Source organism: Oryctolagus cuniculus, chromosome 6, assembly GCF_964237555.1.
Source record: "Oryctolagus cuniculus chromosome 6, mOryCun1.1, whole genome shotgun sequence".
NCBI classification, from domain to species: domain Eukaryota; kingdom Metazoa; phylum Chordata; class Mammalia; order Lagomorpha; family Leporidae; genus Oryctolagus; species Oryctolagus cuniculus.
In genome coordinates this window covers 138,547,638-138,569,836 of record NC_091437.1, presented here as the reverse complement: position 1 = coordinate 138,569,836, position 22,199 = coordinate 138,547,638, and the positions used below count along the sequence as shown (strand labels likewise).

The 22,199-nt window shown below is 35.0% G+C and overlaps 1 protein-coding gene and 1 long non-coding RNA gene across 8 annotated transcripts in view; one reads left to right on the top strand and one right to left on the bottom strand.

The window, feature by feature from the left end:
* Nucleotides 1–22,199, top strand: part of CSMD3 (CUB and Sushi multiple domains 3) — a 1,302,111-nt gene that overhangs the window by 410,800 nt on the left and 869,112 nt on the right. For 2 of the 7 annotated variants that reach the window (XM_051844778.2, XM_051844776.2), the window contains exon 1: nucleotides 6,024–9,489. The exons of the other annotated variants lie outside the window; for them this stretch is intronic. In XM_051844778.2, coding sequence (XP_051700738.1) covers nucleotides 9,434–9,489 — 56 coding nt within the window. In that variant the 5' untranslated portion in view covers nucleotides 6,024–9,433. Of the gene's footprint in view, nucleotides 1–6,023; nucleotides 9,490–22,199 lie in introns of those variants that run through there. 7 annotated transcript variants of the gene reach the window in all.
* The window catches only part of LOC138850081 (uncharacterized), a 41,950-nt gene continuing 22,500 nt past the window's right edge, over nucleotides 2,750–22,199 (bottom strand). Inside the window, exon 3 of the long non-coding RNA XR_011389508.1 lies at nucleotides 2,750–3,471. This is a non-coding gene — a long non-coding RNA (uncharacterized lncRNA). The remainder of the gene's footprint in view (nucleotides 3,472–22,199) is intronic.

Here is a 22,199-nt window from a genome sequence, read left to right as displayed (position 1 = left end):
GGAGAGGTCCCCTGATGAGAGGCCTGGTCTGGCTTTGTGGTCAGCTCTGGCAGCAGGCTGATAATGACTCCAGGCGAGGCGGTGAGACAGCATCTCGGCTGGAGTTTTGATCCTGTAGTCGCCTTGTGTCGCTTAGCAAGGGGGCTAACAAGCTAGCGCTTCAGCTCCAAGTGTGAGGAGATCCAGAGGTTCACACACACTGGGCCACACACCACTCACACACAGTGGGGTTACAGCTCAGGGACCTGAGCTGCAGGTAGGCTTGTGACGCTACCTGCTCCATGCAGAGTAGCGGGCTGCCCCTTCAGCTCCAGGTGTGTGGCCATCCAGAGGTTCACACACACCAGGCCATGATCCCCCGAGAGGATGAAGAGTGGTGCGAGGGCTCCCTTTTGATCCTCATTTTCGGCAGTTCACCAGATTGCCATCCTCCAACTTGTCCAGTCAATGCTGGTTCCTCCTTGCTTATAGTTGAACAGTCCAGTCAATACTGCTCCCACATTACTTATGGTTGAACTGTCCAGTCAGCGTGGGTAGGAGGGTATTGTCCACAGCACACTGTTATCTGACTGACCAGAGATGTCTGCTTGGCATGATTAGGAGCGTCTCCCTAATAGCCGTTAGGCATTGCCTTAGCTCCTGACTTATAACTCCACTTTACTTTTATTTTGTGGCTCGTGGTAACTTCTTAACTCAATGTTTTACTGTGGAGTCTCCACAGTTCATCTCCTTTTCAGGTAAGCAGTGATCCATGACTCTTTTTTGAGATTCCTGTGGGATTTTCCACAACTCCATATTTAATATACTTCTTATTTATTTAAAAAATAGTTATTTGCAAGAGTGAGAGAGAAAGAGAGGTTCTCCCATTCACTGGTTCACCCTCCAGATGACTGCAATAGCCAGGGCTTGGCCAGGCCCAACCCAGGAGCCAGGAGCTTCTTCCAGGCCTTCCACATAGGTAGCAGGGGCCCAGGCTTTTAGGATACCTTCTGTTACTTTTGCTAGGCCATTAGCTGGATAGGGAACCACTGCCCATATGGGATAATGGCATTGCAGGCAGCAGCTTTTCCCGCTATGCAACAACATTGGTCACTTTTTTAACTTACTTAGAGTTATTGATTTACTTTGAAAGTCAGGGTTACAGAGATAGAGGGAGAAAGAGAAATAGAGAGAGAGAGAGTGAGAGAAGAGATCGTCCATCCACTATTTCACTCCCCAAATAGGTACAATGGACAGTGCTCCCATGCAGAAACTGGGAACTTCATCCAGGTCTCCAACTTGGGTAACAGGGGCCCAAATACTTGAGCCATCTTCTGCTGCTTTTTCAAAGCCATTAACAGGAAGCTGCATTGGAAGTGGATCAGCAAGGACAATGAACCAGCACCCATATTGGATGCTGGAGTTGCAGGCAGTGGTTTAACCCACTACATTACAACAATTGCTCCTATTTATTATTTAAATTAATTCATAGTACAAATTATAAAGGATTAGACCAAAGTTTCAATCATTTTATGATTTTGCTCTTCACAATGTCAGAAAAGTATATATTATGGACTAGTTAGATTATCCAATCCAAAAGCTTAATCACCTCTATGAGAATTCTTAACTTGGGATATATAGATAACTTGCTGTACAACTAGTATGCATGCATTTATATTAAATCTTTGTTAAACAAATTTTATTTCCATGCTCTAATTTCCATATACAGACAATGAGATAAGTTTACACTTCAATTTATATAGTAATGATTTTTACTGTGCTTTGTTTTTTCTTTAATTTCATTTCAAAGATGACCTCTAGTGAAATATTTTTTATAGAAAGCTTTTATTTAATAAATGTAACTTTCATAAGTACAACTAGTTTAGATTATAGTGGTTCTTCCCCCCCATACCCACCCTTCCACCCCCAAACCACCCCACCTCCTACTATCACTCCCATCCCATTCTTCATTAAGATTCATTTTGAATTATCTTTAAATACAGATCAACTCTATATTAAGTAAAGATTTCAACAGTTTGCACCCACACAGACACACAAAGTATAAAGTACTGTTTGAATACTAGTTTTACTGTTAATTCTCACAGTACAACACATTAAGGACAGATGTCCTACACGGGGAGCAAGTGCACAGTGACTCCTGTTGTTGATTTAATAATTAATACTCTTATTTATGATGTCAGTGGTCATCCGAGGCTCTTGTCATGAGCTGCCAAGGAAGCCTCTTGAGTCCACAAGTCCAGCTTTATTTAGACAAGGCCATAATCAAAGAGGATGCTCTCTCCTCCTTCAGAGAAAGGTACCTCCTTCTTTGATGGCCCCTTTTTTCCACTGGGGCCTCGTTCATAAAGATCTTTTATGTAGGTCACTTTTTGCCACAGTGTCCTGGCTTTCCATGCCTGAAATGCTCTGCATTAAGGGCTGATTAACACAGAATTATTCTTAGGTGTTTAAATCCAATTGAAAATTGATCCCTGTCAAAAATAATAGTGGGAATAAGAGAGGGAGGAGATGTACATTCTGACACACATTCCCTTGGACTTACCCCTAAGGGTAAAGCTAAAAACTTGCCATGGGACTCCAAATCCCATTAAATTGGTAGGTGCCAATGCCACCTTACTAGGTAAAGTGACTGGTTTAAGTTCAAAACTGATCATAAAGATAGGATTAAGTGCAATGTTTAATAGGAACATAGCAGTTGAAGATACTAGAAGAAATTTGACATTTGATTAAATTTTTATGTGTGAACTTTTTTACTGTTAGATCATCTTTGATTAAATAGGAAAATTTACAAGAGCATTCAGCTTTTATATTACCATTAGAAAATGCTGACACTTAGAGAATATCTCTGGTACATTCTCTAGGTGCATTATTATTTATAATAATTGCATACTCTGAAATTTTTCTCTATTAATTGCTTCCATGTAAGTGTCAATGTCAACATGTATCAGCATTAACTGCCTTAAAGATATTGAGTAACACTTAAATGTGCTTAGATTTAACAGTTAACTTGAGCATCAACTTATATTTCATCACTTTTATCTTCAATGACTTTCAAAAATGCAATGCTTTGTGTCTCTGAAATGAATTAGCCAATGCTCCATTAAGTATGACAACATGAACTATACATAAATGGTCTTCAAAAAAGTTAAGAGAAAATGTGTATTATGAAAATTCTATTCATGGATTTCAATTTTCAGCACTAATAAAAATATCTTCTATTTCATGGTGATCTACATCTTGAAACGTTTAACTCAAGAAGGTCATATGATATTATTTCAGATGTCTAAAATATTGACAATGTAAAAGGAATTATATTTTACCTGTTTGAATAGATGGGACAACTGAGGTCATTATGAATTATAGAGGGAAGGAATTTGATTAAGATAAGTAGAAATTTAATATGATTGATTCTTTGTCCAAAATCAAATGACTACTCACGTGATAGCAAGGTCCTTTCTGAAGAGCAGATACCTGATTATTGCAAAAAAGGAGATTCATCAAGCCAAGAGCGATAGTTTTAAGTGTTTACTAAAATGTTAAGTCAAATATTTTTATTTTTATTGACTATTTTATTAGCATTTCTCATGTATTATTAATACTAAATGATATGTTCATCAAATAAAATGTCACCTAGCCTACATTTTGCTGAAAAACAATACCAATTGACTATTTACATATAAAAATGTAGGCCATTATCAAAATTAAAATATAATAAACAAAATGCAGTAAATGTTTCAAAAGACTCTTCTAACATCATTTTGAAATGCATGGACTTACACTAAACAATACTTTTTATCTCCCTTAAAGAAATTTCCAATTATAAAATCATGTTTTCATGTATGAAGGCAGCCTCTGTAGAAAATTGTTCATGCCCTTGGAATTGACTTTTCTGGAGACTATAAAAATTCATAATGGCTTTCTTTTCAGATTAAGTTTGTGTCTTAAGAAATGTAGTGTATAATATTTGTCAGAGGTTATAAGAATAATCCATAGTTATAAAGCAAAGTAAGTAAACCTATAAAGTGTCACAAAGGTATTGAACACATGGCTTTAACTTCCTTTGCTCAGTGGTCTACCAAACATTCTAACTGCAACATGTTAAGATTATATAAAATAATTTCATTTATTAAGCCTCTGATTCAAGCTGCAAAAAAATTTACATTCTAATTTTCTAGTTATCTAGGTTTCTGCAAACGACATACTATTAAAAACCAAGGGGAAAGGTCTGCCTTAAGGTTATACATCCCATAGCTCTTGATAATATTCAGTTTCCAAATTGAAATAACTTAATTACATTCTCTAAGGATCCATTTTCAGAGTAGGTGCAGCTGTTGCATTTTCTTTTTTAGAAAGACAATTATAATTACAGGCAACTTGCTTAAGAAGATGGAATTAATAATGCATTACAATTTTAGAGAAACAATGAGAATAAAATGTTGGTTAGTGTAAGAAAATAGACAATGACAGACCTACAGACAGCAAGTTATTGTGTGTGTATATTTTGTCACATTTTGGAGATAGCAACTGTAAGATAATCTGTCAAGAAAGTAACCTAGCAATTATTACATACAAAATGCTGTCAAAATCAGACATAATATTTAGCAAGAATATCACAATATCCTAGCAAGGAGGGTATATGTAAACCAATAATTACAGAGAGGTTCACAAACATAGGTAAAAATATATATTTGGAAAGATATAGGAGAAGAAGATTGATTCAGCGCCTTAAGGGAAATGCTTCACAAGTTCAGCTATCTTAAATTTTTAATTAATTAGAATGGCAACACTAGGGAGCATTGGAACTAAAATTGGACAGTATTTCCAAAAGAGGACACTATCAAGAACTGTGAAGGGTCACCAATTGTATACCATTTGTCTGCTAACAAGAAGTTTTCTACGTTTTAAAATACACAGAAGAATATGTGGACACCTAGGACAAACAGCTTTATTAATCATGGTATAGCAAGCATGATGAACCTCAGGTTTGTACCAGTTTCCCTCACCCCAGTTTTCACAGGCTATCATTTAAAGAACAGAGTAACACCTGCATGTCTATTAGGTTGCATTACAGGAGAGAAACCATGAGTCTATAATGAACAATAAAAATTGCCTGTCCATTCCTCTAGTGTAAATCACTGGCTTGTTAATCAAAGGCTATGAGGATATCTTCCCTCTAAGGAAGGTAGTGTCTTCATATGCCAAGGCTGTTGTGTGGGGCTTGTGGGAGAGGGGGTGACCTTGAGAAGATAGCCTGGAAAGAAGGAAGCCATTGACTTATCTACTTACAAAGATGCATAGAAAAGAGGCAATGAAGAAATGTCTCCAAAATGATAACTGTAAGAGATCTAAGAGATAAGAGAGTATGAAGTATTTCAAGAAACCAGAGAAATCTTAGAATAAATGTTAGGATGTTCTTTGTTTCAAAAAAGAAAACTCTTGAGAAATTAACTGATTAAGAAGAGCTTGTTATATCATATTAATACATTTGAATTATATTCTGAATTTTAATTGAGGAAGAAAGGACCACTGAATGATTCCAAACAGGGAAGTAACGTAATTAGACTTACAACTGGAAGTGTAATTGGCTGTTGAATGAGTGAATGTGAAAAAGGATAATAGCTCAAAATCTATGAAAATTAGGTACCTAAGAATGATAATAAAAATAAGAATCAGTCAAACTGCACTGTTATTAAGGATTAGAATTCAGTTTAACTTCTAGGACATCTTTGAAATCTGAAAATCAGAACCAAGTTGAGATAAAGAGATGAGGAAATTGAGCATGACTTAATGGTTTCTTGATTCTAAATGAAACAAAGAATATAGGAAAAAGTGGAGTTTGATGGAAAAAAACATTTAGTTGCTTAAATATTGAATTTATGAGGGACAAAGTTGGTAGAATATATTTATTTATTTATTTATTTATTTTTTATCTTTTATTTAGTAAATATAAATTTCCAAAGTACAGTTTATGGATTACAATGACTCCTACCCCCCAACTTCCCTCCTACCTGCACACCTCCCATCTCCCACTCCCTCTCCCACTCCATTCACATCAAGATTCATTTTCAATTATCTTTATATACATAAGATCGATTTAGTATATATTAAGTAAAGCTTTCATCAGTTTGCACCCACACAGAACATAAAGTGTAAAGATACTGTTCCAGTACTAGTTATAGCATTACTTCACATTGGACAACACATTAAGGAAAGAGATCCCACATGAGGAGTGAGTACACAGTGACTCCTGTTGTTGACTTAACAATTTGACACTCTTGTTTATGGCATCAGTAATCTCCCTAGGCTCCAGTTATGGGCTTCCAAGGCTATGGAAGCCTCTTGAGTTCGCTGACTTCTATCTTATTTAGACAAGGTCATAGTCAAAGTGGAAGTTCTCTCCTCCCTTCAGAGAAAGGTACCTCCTTCTCTGATGGCCCGTTCTTTCTACTGGGATTTCACTTGCAGAGATCTTTCATTTAGGTCCTCTTTCTTTTTTTTTGCCAGAGTGTCTTGGCTTTCCATGCCTAAAATACTCTTATGGGCTCTTCAGCCAGATCTGAATGCCTTAAAGGCTGATTCTGAGGCCAGAGTGCTGTTTAGGACATCTGCCAGTCTATGAGTCTGCTGTGTATAAGATATATTGATATCTTTTATAAATATATATTTATATTTTATGTTTTAGAGTTGAGAATTATACATGAAGCAGTAGGAGTAGTTGAGATCAAAGAAAATAAGTGGACATCGATTCATGACTAGAAAATTGAATATAATAGATACAAAAATAATTTACCTGGATAAAAAGAAAAACTGTATTACCTGGACAAAAATAAACACTGTATATGAAAAACTCACAGATAAACTGATAACCATTGGTGGAAAAATTAAAACCTTTCTTCTAATATCTGATATTGGACAATGATGTCTGTTATCACTACTAATAAATGTATTACTGAAAGTTGTTGCCAGAGCAATTAGGTTAAAAAAAAAAAAAAAAGGAAATGCACCTAAAGCAGAAAGGATGAAGTAACTTAACTTTATTTGCAGAAATCATGATTCTTTATAAAGAAAACCCTAAAAACAAATAAACTGTTAGAATAAAGTTATAGGATACAAAACCAACATACAAATATCAGTGATGTTTCTATACATGGATAACAAACTATCTGAAAAGGACACTAAGAAAACAACCCCCTTTTACAATAGCAACAAAATAAGAAAGTACATAGGAATAAATTTAATGAAAGAAGTTAAATGACTTATACTGAAAATTATAATTATAAAAAAGGACAGAAATATATATTGTTTTCACATATTTGAAGAATCAATATTTTAAGATGTCAATACTACCTGAGTGATAATGCAGATTCAATGCAAGCCTTACCAGAATCCAATGTAATTTTCACAGATGTAAAAGCATCTCTAAAATTCATATGGAACCACAAAAGACCCTAATTCCAAAGATTGCTTTGAATAGAGAAAGTATATTGAGTAAGAAGAACAAGGTTGGAAGAATCAAACTTCCTAGATTCAAAATATTTTACAAAGCTAAAAGTAACCTAAACAGCATGGTGGTAGTATGAAAACACATATAGGGACCAATAGAACAGAACAGCGAGCACAGAAAACAAATCCACATTTTTGTAGTCAAATTTTCATCAACAAGGGAGCTAAGAATACACAATGGGGAAAGTCTCCTTGATAAATGGTGTTAAAAACCCAAAAATCCACATGGAAAAGAATAAAATCTTTCCTGTATCTCACACCGTATACAAAATTCAACTCTAAAATGAATTAAAGACTTAGCCATAAGACTTGAAACCATTAATATGACTAAAAGCAGATAAAGGCAAAAAATGCTTCTTGATTTTGGTCTCAGCAATTATTTTTTGGGTACAACACCTGAAGCACAGGCAAAAACAAATAACTGGGAAAATACTGAACAAAAGTTTGTGCACATCAAAGAAAATTAATAATAATAGTAATAATAAACCAAAGAATTAGAGTTGCTGGTTAGCATGCTGGCGTCCCACATTGGAACAGCTGAGTTTTATTTCCATCTCCAGGTCCTGACTCAATCTTCCTATCACTGTAAACTCTGGGAGAAAGCAGTATGATTGAAATCATTGTGTTCCTGCTATTTATGTAGGAAACCTGGACTGAAGTCCTGGCTTATGGCTCAGGCCCTGGCCCAGCCTCAGCCATTGTGGGCATCTGGGGAGTGAACCAGAAGATGGGATCTCTGTTTACATGTATGTTCTTTTCTCCATCTCATTTCCTCTCAAATATACAAAACTAATTTAAATTACTTTTAATAAAAAGTAACCTTCAGAATGGGGGAAATATTTGTAAAATTAAATAAGAATATCACAAAAAGTTCAAGGATATGGAATTAATGGAGTGAAACAAATTAACCATAATACTTCAGTGGCTTATTAAATAATGGTTTGTCACTTATAGTCAGCTGCATGGACATGTCCTCTCTTAGGCAACTGTTTTTTTGAACAGTGACTCAGGGATCTAGTTTGTTGCTACCTTGTATGCACAATTACAGCACATAGCATCTAAGCTTGTAAAGTAGGGCAGGAATCATAAAAGGACTTTTTACTGCCTTAGATGAAAGCAGCACTAGTCTCCCATTATCAATCTTTTGGCTTGAACTAGTCAGATGAAGCTGCCTACTTTCTGGAGGGCAAGAAATTGCAATGTTCAATGTGTACAAGAAGGAGAACCTTGTGTTTATGAGAGCCTACATCAGCAGGAAGCTAGATGAAGGGACAGAGGCAGCTATAGAACACAGAGACTCTGATATGGGATGTCCATAGGTCAAATGCTGATAGGTCAAATGCTCACTCCCCAAAATCTCCTGTTTAAGTTCTGTGATTGTAAATGGTGAGAACTAATTTTAAGTAATTTTACTATATATTTTTCTTTAATAAAGTTCTGTTTGACTTCAGGTGACAAAAATGATTTACAATGACTGTAATAAACAGGAATGTATTATTCTTATATAGCAACTGGTACAGAGTGGGCAGTACAGAGTTGATATAATTCTCAAATTGCAGTGTTGTTTCCTTCTTTCCAGCACTTTCCTTGTACACATTGAATATGAGTTCCTTCTATCAGCATGGGGGACCTGGATTCAGTTTCCAGCTGTCAGCTACAGCCCCTATCACAGAGGTGTTATAGGCACTTAGGGAGTGAACTAGCGCATGGGAACTCTCTCCCTCTCTCTGTGTCTCTCTATCAAATAAATAAACTACAAGTAAAAAACATAAAATAAACATTAAGATTTTAGTTCAAATCCCATATTACTAACATAATACTGAGTAGACAGGAACAGCACCAGAACTCAATGGCCACTGAATGAGAATGGTATAGCATTCCACTGTGGAACATTTCCACCCTTGGAGACAGTGGAACTCAGAGGTTTCCTATGTTATACTGTGTTTGTTTTCTTCACTGTCGGATCAGAGGACTGCCTAGGACAAAGTAGGCATATATTTATACTCTAAAATACTGGGTTGCATTGTGATTTTATGCCAAGTTTAAAATAGCCTATTCTAGAGTACAAAATTAAAGCCCATTCCAAGGCAAATTAGGAAATACTAAAATGTGTTTTATTAGGTTTTTTGGGGGGGAGGCAGGGAGTTAAATATCTACCACAAAATCTTTTGCTTTGTATCCCTTTTATTTGCTTCTTTGTTTGAGACCTTAGTTAAGCTGTTTAACTACTCAGTCACTGTCTACTTATGTAATAACATAACAGTAGTGAGACCCACAACATAGCTGTTAAAATTTTGGTGTATGTTTTTCTTGCTGCAATTTTTTCTCCATTTACACTTTATTACTACTAGATTTGCCAGCCGCCAAACAACAAATGGTGAGAGCATCAACAGTCAAATAGAAAATAAATTGTGGTTTTTGTTTGTTTGTTTTTTAATAACTGGGAAAGCCCATGTTGCTTAGTGAAATGAAGAACATTTTCAGACTCCAGGGGTTTAGTTCTGGAAGTCCATCAGGACCTCTTAATTTGTACTTCCACAACGCAATACTATTGTTTTGGGAAATGTTGTCATTTGACTTTTTAACAAGGCTGACAAAAGATGATGGTTGTCACAGTGCTAAGGGCAAGGTTTGTTTATCACAAGAAAATAAATAGGGAGATTATGAAAACTGATCTGGGTTGTTTTAAGTCACTGTGAAATGGCCCAATAAATGGCTTTGAGTCTAACCAATCAATCACAATTAGCAACATTTCTCTCATGCAGGGGAACTAAAATTAAGTGAGAAATATCCATAAAATGAATATAGTAATGCCTACTTTATGGCTATGGGGATTCTATAATGATGAACTAAGTAAGTGTGAGTAGTATATTATAGGATCAATTATGTTTCCCAAAGTTCATATGTTGAAATCCTAGCCCCAGTGTCTGTGAATGTGATCTTCCTTAGGAAACGTCTTTTAGGTTATCAAGTTAAAGTGAGGTCATTAATGTGGGCCCTAACCCAATATTACAAGGTAATCATAAGAGGAACATTAATCATTACTAAAAATCACTAGAATTTAAGGGAGAATCATGCAGCAAATTCTTCCTAACTGTCTACAGAAGGAGCTGACACTGTTGACACTTTGATCTTGGATTTCTAAACTCTATAAATTGAGAAAATAAATTTCAGCTGTTTACACCACACAGTTTGTGGTAATCTGTTAACAAGGCCTCAGCAAGTCAAGGCAGATTCTAAGAGGAAGTGATTTCTCTTCTATGGGCCAAGTAAAAATGTGGAGAGAAGCTCTCTGTGCAGATCAGAAGAGATAGAAGATTTTAGCAACGTATGTTACACATAGTAAGAAGGAAATAGTGTTGCTATTATCCATATTTTGGTCTTGGCTTTGTTGTAAGCACAATGGTTCAAACAATTAGAACCATACCACCTTGCTTTGAATCCCAGATCCACCACTTTCTAGCTATGAGTTTGGACAACTTGTTCAACTTTTTCTCACTTCAGTTTCCTTATATCTGAAATAAGCATATAATGTCAATATTGTGGGAATATAGGATTATATAATGAAGAGTTCATTATGGATCCACTTTGAATCCTCAATACTTTAGCTATTATTTTTAAAATTTTCATTAGGGAAATATCTCCTTTTGCTAAGGAGTCACATTACAATTCATTACATTTTCCTTTCAAATAAAGATTATTTTTGAAAATCTACCAAAAATTTTAACTTACTCTACTGCACAGTTGGAGTGTTATACAAAATTTATTATAGGTAGTATTTAGTTTTTTTCCAGAACAAGATTTCACATGAATGGTTTGTTTTAGAATACTGGAACACCTCACTGAACAATAATTAAAGTAATGAAATTTTATTCTAAGCACCTAAATCAGTCTGTTGTAGTCAATTAGCTGTCCATAGAAGTGCAATTATGTTTCAGACCACAAGGGCATATTTAAGCCACTACAGCAGAATGTTACCCTGGTGATTTTAGGATAGTGCTGCAGGAGATTCACTCAGGCCATTTATTATCATGAAGTTAAAGAGCCCTATTAACTTGTTCAGACCATAAGCACACCAAGTATTATACTAGCATTATTCCTGGGTGCTGAACCTAACTGAAAAAAAGAAACAAAAAATGTTTTAATATTGGAGAAGCAGCAAAAATAAATACATTTTTCAGTGTTGCTTCTTGCTATAACATTTTCTGTGAATTTAAAAATATTTCAGTGTCTAGCCATCCAACTTTGCTAATAATGCATGCAACTAAGACGAAATTTGCATTTTCAAGCTTTATATGAATTTCAGAACTTCACAACTTTACAGATGTGAGCATTCTTCTTAACCCCAAATGCCTATGCCACATTTTCAATTGATACTATTCTGGTCTCAGAAGAGATTGTTAATTACTGATGGTCATCTCTTGAGGATCTACTCTTTTATCTGAAGTAATCTTGTATGTCCAGCATAAAGCTACACTCTTCTAGAATTTTTGCCAACTTTATACAGTTTGATTCTTAGACATCATTGATAACAGTAAGTTGCCATGTTTCCTCAGACATTTGTATATTTGTAGATCATAACCTATTAATGTTTCAGCATGCTCTGTGTTTAACCAGCATTTCCTCCATTAAAAAAAACACTCTATTTAAATTATATAGATCTTAGCAGTTCTTTCTCAGTCATGGCATTGCTTGTGTATACAAAGGCTGTTGATTTTTGTGCATTGATTTTATATCCTGCCACTTTGCCAAACTCCTCTATGAGTTCCAATAGTCTCTTAGTAGAGTTCTTTGGATCCTCTAAGTACAGAATCATATCGTCTGCAAAGAGGGATAGTTTGACTTCTTCCTTCTTGATTTGTATTCCTTTGATTTCTTTTTCTTGTCTGATGGCTCTGGCTAAAACTTCCAGAACTATGTTAAATAGCAGTGGTGAGAGTGGGCATCCCTGCTTGGTGCCAGATTTCAGTGGAAATGCTTCCAACTTTTCCCCATTCAATAGGATGCTGGCTGTGGGTTTTTTATAAATTGCTTTGATTATATTGAGGAATGTTCCTTCTATACCCAATTTGCTTAGAGTTTTCATCATGAAAGGGTGTTGTATTTTATCAAATGCTTTCTCTGCATCAATTGAGATAACCATATGGTTTTTCTTCTGCAGTCTGTTAATGTGGTGAATCACATTGATTGATTTGCGAATGTTGAACCATCCCTGCATACCAGGGATGAATCCCACTTGGTCTGGGTGGATGATTTTCCTGATGTGTTGTTGTATTCTATTGGCCAGAATTTTATTGAGGATTTTTGCGTCTATGTTCATCAGGGATATTGGTCTGTAATTTTCTTTCAGTGCTGCATCTTTCTCTGGCTTAGGGATTAAGGTGATGCTGGCTTCATAGAAAGAATTTGGGAGGATTCCCTCTTCTTCGATTGTTCTGAATAGTTTGAGAAGAAATGGGATTAGTTCTTCTTTAAATGTCTGGTAGAATTCAGCAGTGAATCCATCTGGTCCTGGGCTTTTCTTTGTTGGGAGGGCCTTTATTACTGTTTCAATTTCTGTTTCAGTTATGGGTCTATTTAGGTTTTCGATGTCTTCATGGTTCAATTTTGGTAGATTGCATGTGTCCAGGAATCTATCCATTTCTGATAGGTTTTCCTGTTTGCTGGCATACAGGTCCTTGTAGTAATTTCTGATGATTCTTTTTATTTCTGTGGTGTCTGTTGTTACGTTTCCTTTTTCATCTCTGATTTTATTGATTTGGGTCTTTTCTTTTTTTAGTTAGTTGGGCCAATGGGGTGTCAATTTTGTTTATTTTTTCAAAAAACCAGCTTCTCGCTTGGCTGATTTTTTGTAATGTTTTTTTGGATTCAATCCTGTTGATTTCTTCTCTGGTTTTAATTATTTCTCTTCTCCTACTAGATTTGGGTTTGGTTTGCTGCAGTTTTCTAGGTCCTTGAGGTGCGCTGAAAGCTCATTTATTTGGTGCCTTTCCAATTTCTTGATATAGGCACCTATTGCTATAAATTTGCCTCTCAATACTGCTTTTGCTGTATCCCATAAGTTTTGATATGTTGTGTTGTTGTCTTCATTTACTTCCAGAAAGTTTTTGATTTCTCTTTTGATTTCTTGAATGACCCAGTGTTCATTCAGGAGCATGTTGTTCAGTCTCCATGTGTTTGCATACTTTCTGGGGTTTCCTGAGTTGCTAATTTCCAGCTTCATCCCGCTGTGGTCTGAGAAGCTGCATGGTATGATTCTAATTCTAAGATCAATCCCATTCACAATAGCTACAAAAACAATCAAATACCTTGGAATAAACTTAACCAAGGATGTTAAAGATCTCTACGATGAAAATTACAAAACCTTAAAGAAAGAAATAGAAGAGGATACCAAAAAATGGAAAAATCTTCCATGCTCATGGATTGGAAGAATCAATATCATCAAAATGTCCATTCTCCCAAAAGCAATTTATAGATTCAATGCAATCCCAATCAAGATACCAAAGACATTCTTCGCAGATCTAGAAAAAATGATGCTGAAATTCATATGGAGGCACAAGAGACCTCGAATAGCTAAAGCAATCTTGTACAACAAAAACAAAGCCGGAGGCATCACAATACCAGACTTCAGGACATACTACAGGGCAGTTGTAATCAAAACAGCATGGTACTGGTACAGAAACAGATGGATAGACCAAGGGAACAGAATTGAAACACCAGAAATCAATCCAAACATCTACAGCCAACTTATATTTGATCAAGGATCTAAAACTAATTCCTGGAGCAAGGACAGTCTATTCAATAAATGGTGCTGGGAAAACTGGATTTCCACGTGCAGAAGCATGAAGCAAGACCCCTACCTTTCACCTTACACAAAAATCCACTCAACGTGGATTAAAGACCTAAATCTACGTCCTGACACCATTAAGTTATTAGAGAACATTGGAGAAACCCTTCAAGATATTGGCACAGGCAAAGAATTTCTGGAAAAGACCCAGGAGGCACAGGCAGTCAAAGCCAAAATCAACTATTGGGATTGCATCAAATTGAGAAGTTTCTGTACTGCAAAAGAAACAGTCAGGAGAGTGAAGAGACAACCGACAGAATGGGAAAAAATATTTGCAAACTATGCAACAGATAAAGGGTTATTAACCAGAATCTACAAAGAGATCAAGAAACTCCACAAAAACAAAACCAACAACCCACTTAAGAGATGGGCCAAGGACTTCAATAGACATTTTTCAAAAGAGGAAATCCAAATGGCCAACAGGCACATGAAAAAATGTTCAAGGTCACTAGCAATCAGGGAAATGCAAATCAAAAGCACAATGAGGTTTCACCTCACCCCGGTTAGAATGGCTCACATACAGAAATCTACCAACAACAGATGCTGGCGAGGATGTGGGGAAAAAGGGACACTAACCCACTGTTGGTGGGAATGCAAACTGGTCAAGCCACTATGGAAATCAGTCTGGAGATTCCTCAGAAACCTGAAGATAACCCTACCGTTCGACCCAGCCATCCCACTCCTTGGAATTTACCCAAAGGAGTTTAAATTGATAAACAAAAAAGCGGTCTGCACCCTAATGTTTATTGCAGCACAATTCACAATAGCCAAGACCTGGAACCAACCTAAATGCCCATCAATGGTAGACTGGATAAAGAAATTATGGGATATGTATTCTTTAGAATACTATACCGCAGTAAGAAACAACGAAATCCAGTAATTTGCAACAAAATGGAGGAATCTGGAACACATCATGCTGAGTGAAGTAAGCCAGTCCCAAAGGGACAAATACCATATGTTCTCCCTGATCGGTGACAACTGACTGAACACCAAAAAGGAAACCTCCTGAAGTGAAATGGACGCTATGAGAAATGGTGACTTGATCAGCATAGCCCTGACTGCTAATGGACAACTTAATACATTATCCCTCATAGTATTTTTTTTTTGTCTGTTCTACTTAATATGACTGGTTTAATTCTGTAATTATCACACAGTTATTCTTAAGTGTTGAAAATTAACTGAAATGTGATCCCTGTTAAACATAAGAGTGGGAATAAGAGAGGGAAGAGATGTATAATTTGGGGCATGCTCGGGCTGACTTGCCCCAATTGGTAGAGTTGGAAACATACCAGGGGATTCCAATTCAATCCCATCAAGGTGGCATGTGCCAATGCCATCTCACTATTCCAAGTGATCAATTTCAGTTCACAATTGATCATAATGAAAGGACTAAGAGTCAAAGGGAGCACATAAACAAGTCTAGTATCTGCTAACACTAACCGATAGAATAAATAAAGGGGAGAGTGATCCAACATGGGAAGTGAGATACTCAGCAGACTCATAGAATGGCGGATGTCCTAAATAGCACTCTGGCCTCAGAATCAGCCCTAAAGGCACTCGGATCTGGCTGAAAAGCCCATGAGAGTATTTCACGCATGGAAAGCCAAGACACTCTGGCAAAAAGATCTCTGTGAGTGAGATCCCAGTGGAAAGAACAGGTCTTCAAAGAGGGAGGTGCCTTTCTCTGAAGGGAGGAGAGAACCTCCACTTTGACTATGACCTTATGACCTTGTCTAAACAAGATAAGAGTCGGAGAACTCAAGGGGCTTCCATAGCCTTGGAAACTCATGACTGGTGCATAGGGAGATTACTGATGCCATAAACAGGAGTGTCAATTTGTAAAGTCAACAACAGGAGTCACTGTGCACTTACTCCTCATGTAGGATCTCTGTCCTTAATGTGCTGTACACTGAGGCTTAATGCTATAACGAGTACTCAAACAGTATATTTCACTTTGTGTTTCTATGGGGGTGCAAACGATTGAAATCTTTACTTAATGTACACTAAACTGATCTTCTGTAAAAAAAAAAAAAAAGAAATTATCAATTCCCAACTTGACTCTCACTGGGATTAAACATGATAATAGGTCTGATCTGATTTCATCATCATTTAAAAAAAATCATCTATTATTTTTCACTTTATGTTTCTGTGTGGGAGCAAACTGTTGAAATCCTTACTTAAGGTATACTAAGCTGATCTTCTGTATATTAAGATAATCGAAAATGAATCTTGATGTGAATGGAAGGGGAGAGGGAGTGGGAAAGGGGAGGGTTGTGGGTGGGAGGGACGGTATGGGGGGGGAAGCCATTGTAACCCATGAGTCGTACTTTGGAAATTTATATTCATTAAATAAAAGATAAAAAAAAATAAATTATATAGATAATATCTAAATATGATAATTATATAAATAGATACACAAAGATGCTGGAAAAAGGTCATTGAAACTATCATTTTGGTACAAAAATTACTTCATTTTAATTTTATTAATATTAGTTTCTTACTATAGGGCTTGATAGTGCTTTAATCTGTTTATTATTGATCCTAAAATATTACTGTTTACTAGCTTAATATTCAGGGTGAAGTTTAAAAGGAAATTAGAAATTTCCACATCATCATTTTTCCATAGCACTTGACTTCCCAGATAAATACTTGGAGCAAAAGAAGATTTTAAGTTTCACTTTTCAGTTAAGTTTCATGGCAGATGTCCTAAACAGCACTCTGGCCTCAGAATCAGCCCTTAAGGCATGCGGATCCGGCTGAAAAGCCCATGAAAGTATTTCAGGCATGGAAGCCAAGACACGCTGGGGGGGGGAAAAAAAAAAAAAAAAACAAAAACAAAAACAAAAAAAACCTAAATGAAAGATCTCCACGAGTGAGATCCTAGTGGAAAGAATGGGTCATCAAAGAAGGAGGTACATTTCTTTGAAGGGAGGAGAGAACTTCCACTTTGACCATGGCCTTGTCTAAATATGATCAGAGTCGGTGAACTCAGGGGGCTTCCATAGCCTTGGCAGCTCATGACAAGAGCCTAGGGTGATTACTGAGCCCATAAACAAGAGTGTCAATTTGTTAAGTCAACAACAGAAGTCACTGTGCACTTACTCCTCATGTAGGATCTCTGTCCTTAGTGTGTTGTACATTGTGATTTAATGCTATAACTAGTACTCAAACAGTATTTTTCACTTTATGCTTCTGTATGGGAGCAAACTGTTGAAATCTTTACTTAATTTATACTAAACTGATCTTCTGTATATAAAGAGAAACAAAAATGAATCTTGATGTGAATGGAAGGGGAGAGGGAGTGGGAAAGGGGAGGGTTGCAGGTGGGAGGGACATTATGGGGGGGAAGCCATTGTAATCCATAAGCTGTATTTTGGAAATTTATATTCATTAAATAAAAGTTTAAAAAAATTATAATTAAATAATTTTAATGGAAATGTAATATTAGTTGATTATAAGTAGGGAAATTGATGGAATGATAGTAAATACATGAATTCTTTAAATGGATTAAAATGGAAAATTTGTTTACCAAAAAAAAAAAAAGAAGATTTTAAAAAATTGGAATTTTCTTTTTATTTACTTGCCTTTCAAGATGCCGCAAATACCAATGTTGGCCCAATAGGGAATCCAAAAATGATCTTTCAAGATTCACACTTTGATATTGGCTCACCAAACACAAGTTCTTCTTTCCCATTAGAAATTAACAAAATGGAGTAATCCCTATCCCACTCCTGCCCCAATTTACTATGGAACAGCATATCAGTATGATTTTTCTTAATTATGTCCTATTTTAGAATTTGAACCAACATGGCATCTCTATTTTCCAGTCCTAATTTCTCCAGACAGTCTACTATTTTGGATGACCCTTGCCAACAGGTCTTGTTCTTATACACAAAATTTGTTTGTCCTCAAGAAGAAACCATAGATGTGGCCTAAGTGTGACATTTACCAGCATTTTTTTTCCTTCTAAACTCTACATTCAAAGCTTTAAAACTGTCACTACAATCCCTAAATAATGTAAAATGAGCAGCTGAAATTTAGACTTGGCTATTCTATCACTAACCATTAAGTTACTGTATAATACAATATGCAGAACAATGCAGTTCATTTTATTTATTTTTTATTTCTTTGTTTTTTCCTGGGTCTACTTTTTTTTTTATTTTACTTTTTCATTTTACACATCTATCAGCAAAAATATTTTATGTATGCACTGCCAATATGGTAGTATGTTTCTTTATCCACTTATATGAATATATATATTATAATATATTAATATAGTACACAATATAAGATGTAGTCCTATTATACTAGTTTTTCAGGACATAGAACTATACTAACAGATACCAATACTAACATATCATTTGTATTTTGCACATGCTGTGGAGAGTATTAAACTCTAGGTATTGTGCACTTAATTCATAACTTCAGCTACTCATGCTATAATGTCTACTTACCTTCACTGACATCCTAACGGAGGGTCTGAAGGAATGATATGAATACCAGACAATTAAGAAGGACTATTTCTGTTTCCCATCCCTTGTCTCTGCTTTGGACTTTAATGAAATGAAAGGCCTTTTGCTGTACTTGGAACTTAAAATAGCAAGGTACATCTTCTTAGGGCCAATATTACATCTTTATGGTCACAAATTAGAGATGATCTCACAAATAATTTATCTATAACTTATTGCCAAATATAATAGTTAGTATAATCTAAGCAAGCCTGAAGCAAGTTAGTATATATTTATGATATATACATTATCTTATTAATAGCTTATATAAAATAACTCTGTTATATATATATATATATATATAGTTGTATGTTTTTCACTAATTTATTATGAACTCAATAGGAAATCACATAACTTAAAAATAATTATTCCATGAATGCTTACTTGAAAATATCAAGTTGTATGAGATGGTTTCAGTGATGTTCTATTAAATTTCATCTCCCAAAATGAAGGAAAGAAGTAAAGTGCTAATTAGTAGTATGTTCCAATTCCATGACCAACCAAGCTATTAACCCACTCTCACTGAATATGAAGTGGTAAAGATACATATGGCATCGGCATTCTCAAGCCAGTACAAAACAGCTCTAGCTCATCAATGAATGGCTTTACTGTTTACCTATTAATGTTCCCTTACTAATTTCAATTTTTCAATCTTATTCTATTGTATTGTTAGTATTTTTCCTAAAATACTCAGATATTTAGAGATGAGTTGGTTCTCAAATAAGTAAATCATAAAGAAAGCTATCCTTTTAAAGAATCCCAAGTTTTGCATAACATCATTCTTATTTTTTCATGAGTTGCTTGTTCTGTATAAATTATACACTAAACAAAGACAAAATTGATATTTATTTTTTATCAAAGTGAACAAAAATGAAAACTTATTGATGCATAACAATCGCATTAACAAAACCATCTTTAATTGAATCATTAATTCAATGATTTCTTAGATTTAATTAACCAAGCTAGTCAACAAGATTTTAAGAAAAACACAAACAAAATGGCATATTATACCATTGAAATTATTTTAAAATATACTGATAATAGTAAGCTCAGCCATTGTTGCCATAATGAATAAAATGGTTTAAGCAATGAATTTTAGGTAAGTTTTTGATATATTGCAAAAGTTAAAAATATTATAATGATGATTAATAAACCAACTTCAAATCATAATGTCACACTTACTGATATTCATTTTGCTTTAAATATGTATAAAATAATTAAGCCTAATCTAAGTAGAGTATCTTCAACTGAACAAACTGAATGGAGCAATGTTTGGTTTACAGGAACATGTTTGATCAGAGACATGACAATGTTGTATTATGGATCAGTAGTTTCCAGACTGATTTACTGAGAATAGCAGGTGGCTAACAGTCAAACTTAAGAGAAAGTGTCCCTGAAAGGTACTCTTGTTTTCTAGGTCAGGGTTTCAATTTTCAAAGGAAATCAAGTGTAGAATTTGTAAGCCCAACATGGATTGAGTTGTTATTTCATCAGCAAATGAACTATAAATCTGACAAAATATTAAACAAATTAGATATTAAAGATTGAGCATGCTACTTTTGGTATAAATTACAATATATATTTTATACCAGTATACTTTCCAAATGAATTTCAAGAAGTAAGAATATGTGAATATGTTTTTAACAAATAACTCATAGAAATGACTCAATATTAACCAAACAGAAAGTATTATGGAAGAAGGCAGAATGTTCTATGCTTCCAGTGAAAACTTTAAGCATATTAGGAAACTAAAATTCTAATCTCAATTATTTTCCTCTATGGTACAGGGCAATGTTTATTCTCATTAGAATCATTACCAGTAAAAATCATGGAACATTTAAAATGTAAAATATCTGTAAGTAAAATGTCTGAAATACTTAAACTTTGTTTTTCTTACTTGAAAGCTGGCCTTTAACAAAAGGGCAGATGTAAGTCACTAAATCTACAATAAAGTGCAATTTTTAACACTTCTGCATTTAAATCACCCATAAAAGCAGAAACTACTTTTGTTTAGTGTCAGATGAATTACATGATAATGTGTAAGTACAAACAAATTCTCAGACCACAGGTTATACCATACTTAATATTAAAAGCCTTAAATAATGAGCCCCCCAAAATAAACAATTTAAGAGACAATACAGATGTTTTATTATGCTTTTATTTTCATTTTATGGCCATAATAGAAGCAAAGGTTTCCCATAACTAAAAATGTAAACTTAATGTATTTTAGATTACCTAAGATAGTATATTCTAAAGTGGTTTTACGGGGTATAAACTGAACACTAAATATCTTATAGTTTAAATGATTTTTTTTTTTTATTTGACAGATAGAGTTAGTGAAAGAGAGAGAGAGAAAGGTTTTCCTTCCGCTGGTTTATCCCCCAAAATGGCCACTATGGCTGGAACTACGCTGATCCAAAGCCAGGAGCCAGGTGCTTTCTCCTGGTCTCCCATGCGGGTTCAGCAGCCCAAGCATTTGGGCCATCCTCCACCGCCTTCCCGGGCCACAGCAGAGAGCTGGACTGGAAGAGGAGCAACCGGGACTAGAACCTGGTGCCCATATGGGATGCCGGCACTTCAGGCAGAGGATTAACCAAGCGAGTCATGGCACTGGCTCCAAATGATTTTCAGTAATATTATATATTATTCTGAAACAACTTTATGAAAATAGCTTTTTAGTGTTCCTTTCCACATATTTTGATAAAATTATTTTTTTAAATGAACTAACCATGAATGGAGTTATCAAAGAATTTTGGATTTGATTCTGGTTTTTCATAAACAAATATTTCTAAATTTATATTGATAAAAAGGGGGCATTTTGACTGGGAAGTAAATATAACAATACTTTAATGATATGGTTAATTTTTCCAGACTGTTCATTTTCATGATACACAGAAGTAGCAGTAACAGGTCTATTCAACTTCACTGTTTCTTTCATATTTGTATGTTTATATTTCTTTTGACAGATTTTTTAAATTGTATGAACCATCAAACAGAACAATAGCAGCTATTCATTATTCCTTATTTAATCAACTTTATTAACAAACACTTTCCATTAATTTAAGATAATATGGTAAATTATTTCTCTAGTGCAATAAACTCTTTAAGTTAGCAGGCCACTCACTAGATTTTCTGAATAATTTTCTTCCTATTTAATTTAATTTCACGCTTATCTAAGGTCAGTTGTATTTAGTCCAAACTTCTCATGGCTATTGGAATTAGAACTTATTTATTCATTTTTACTTTTATTTGAATTACAGAGAGAAAGAGAGAAACAAATAGAAAAAGATCTTCCATCCCCTGATTCTTCTCCTACAAAGGCCTTCCTGGAATCTAGGCCT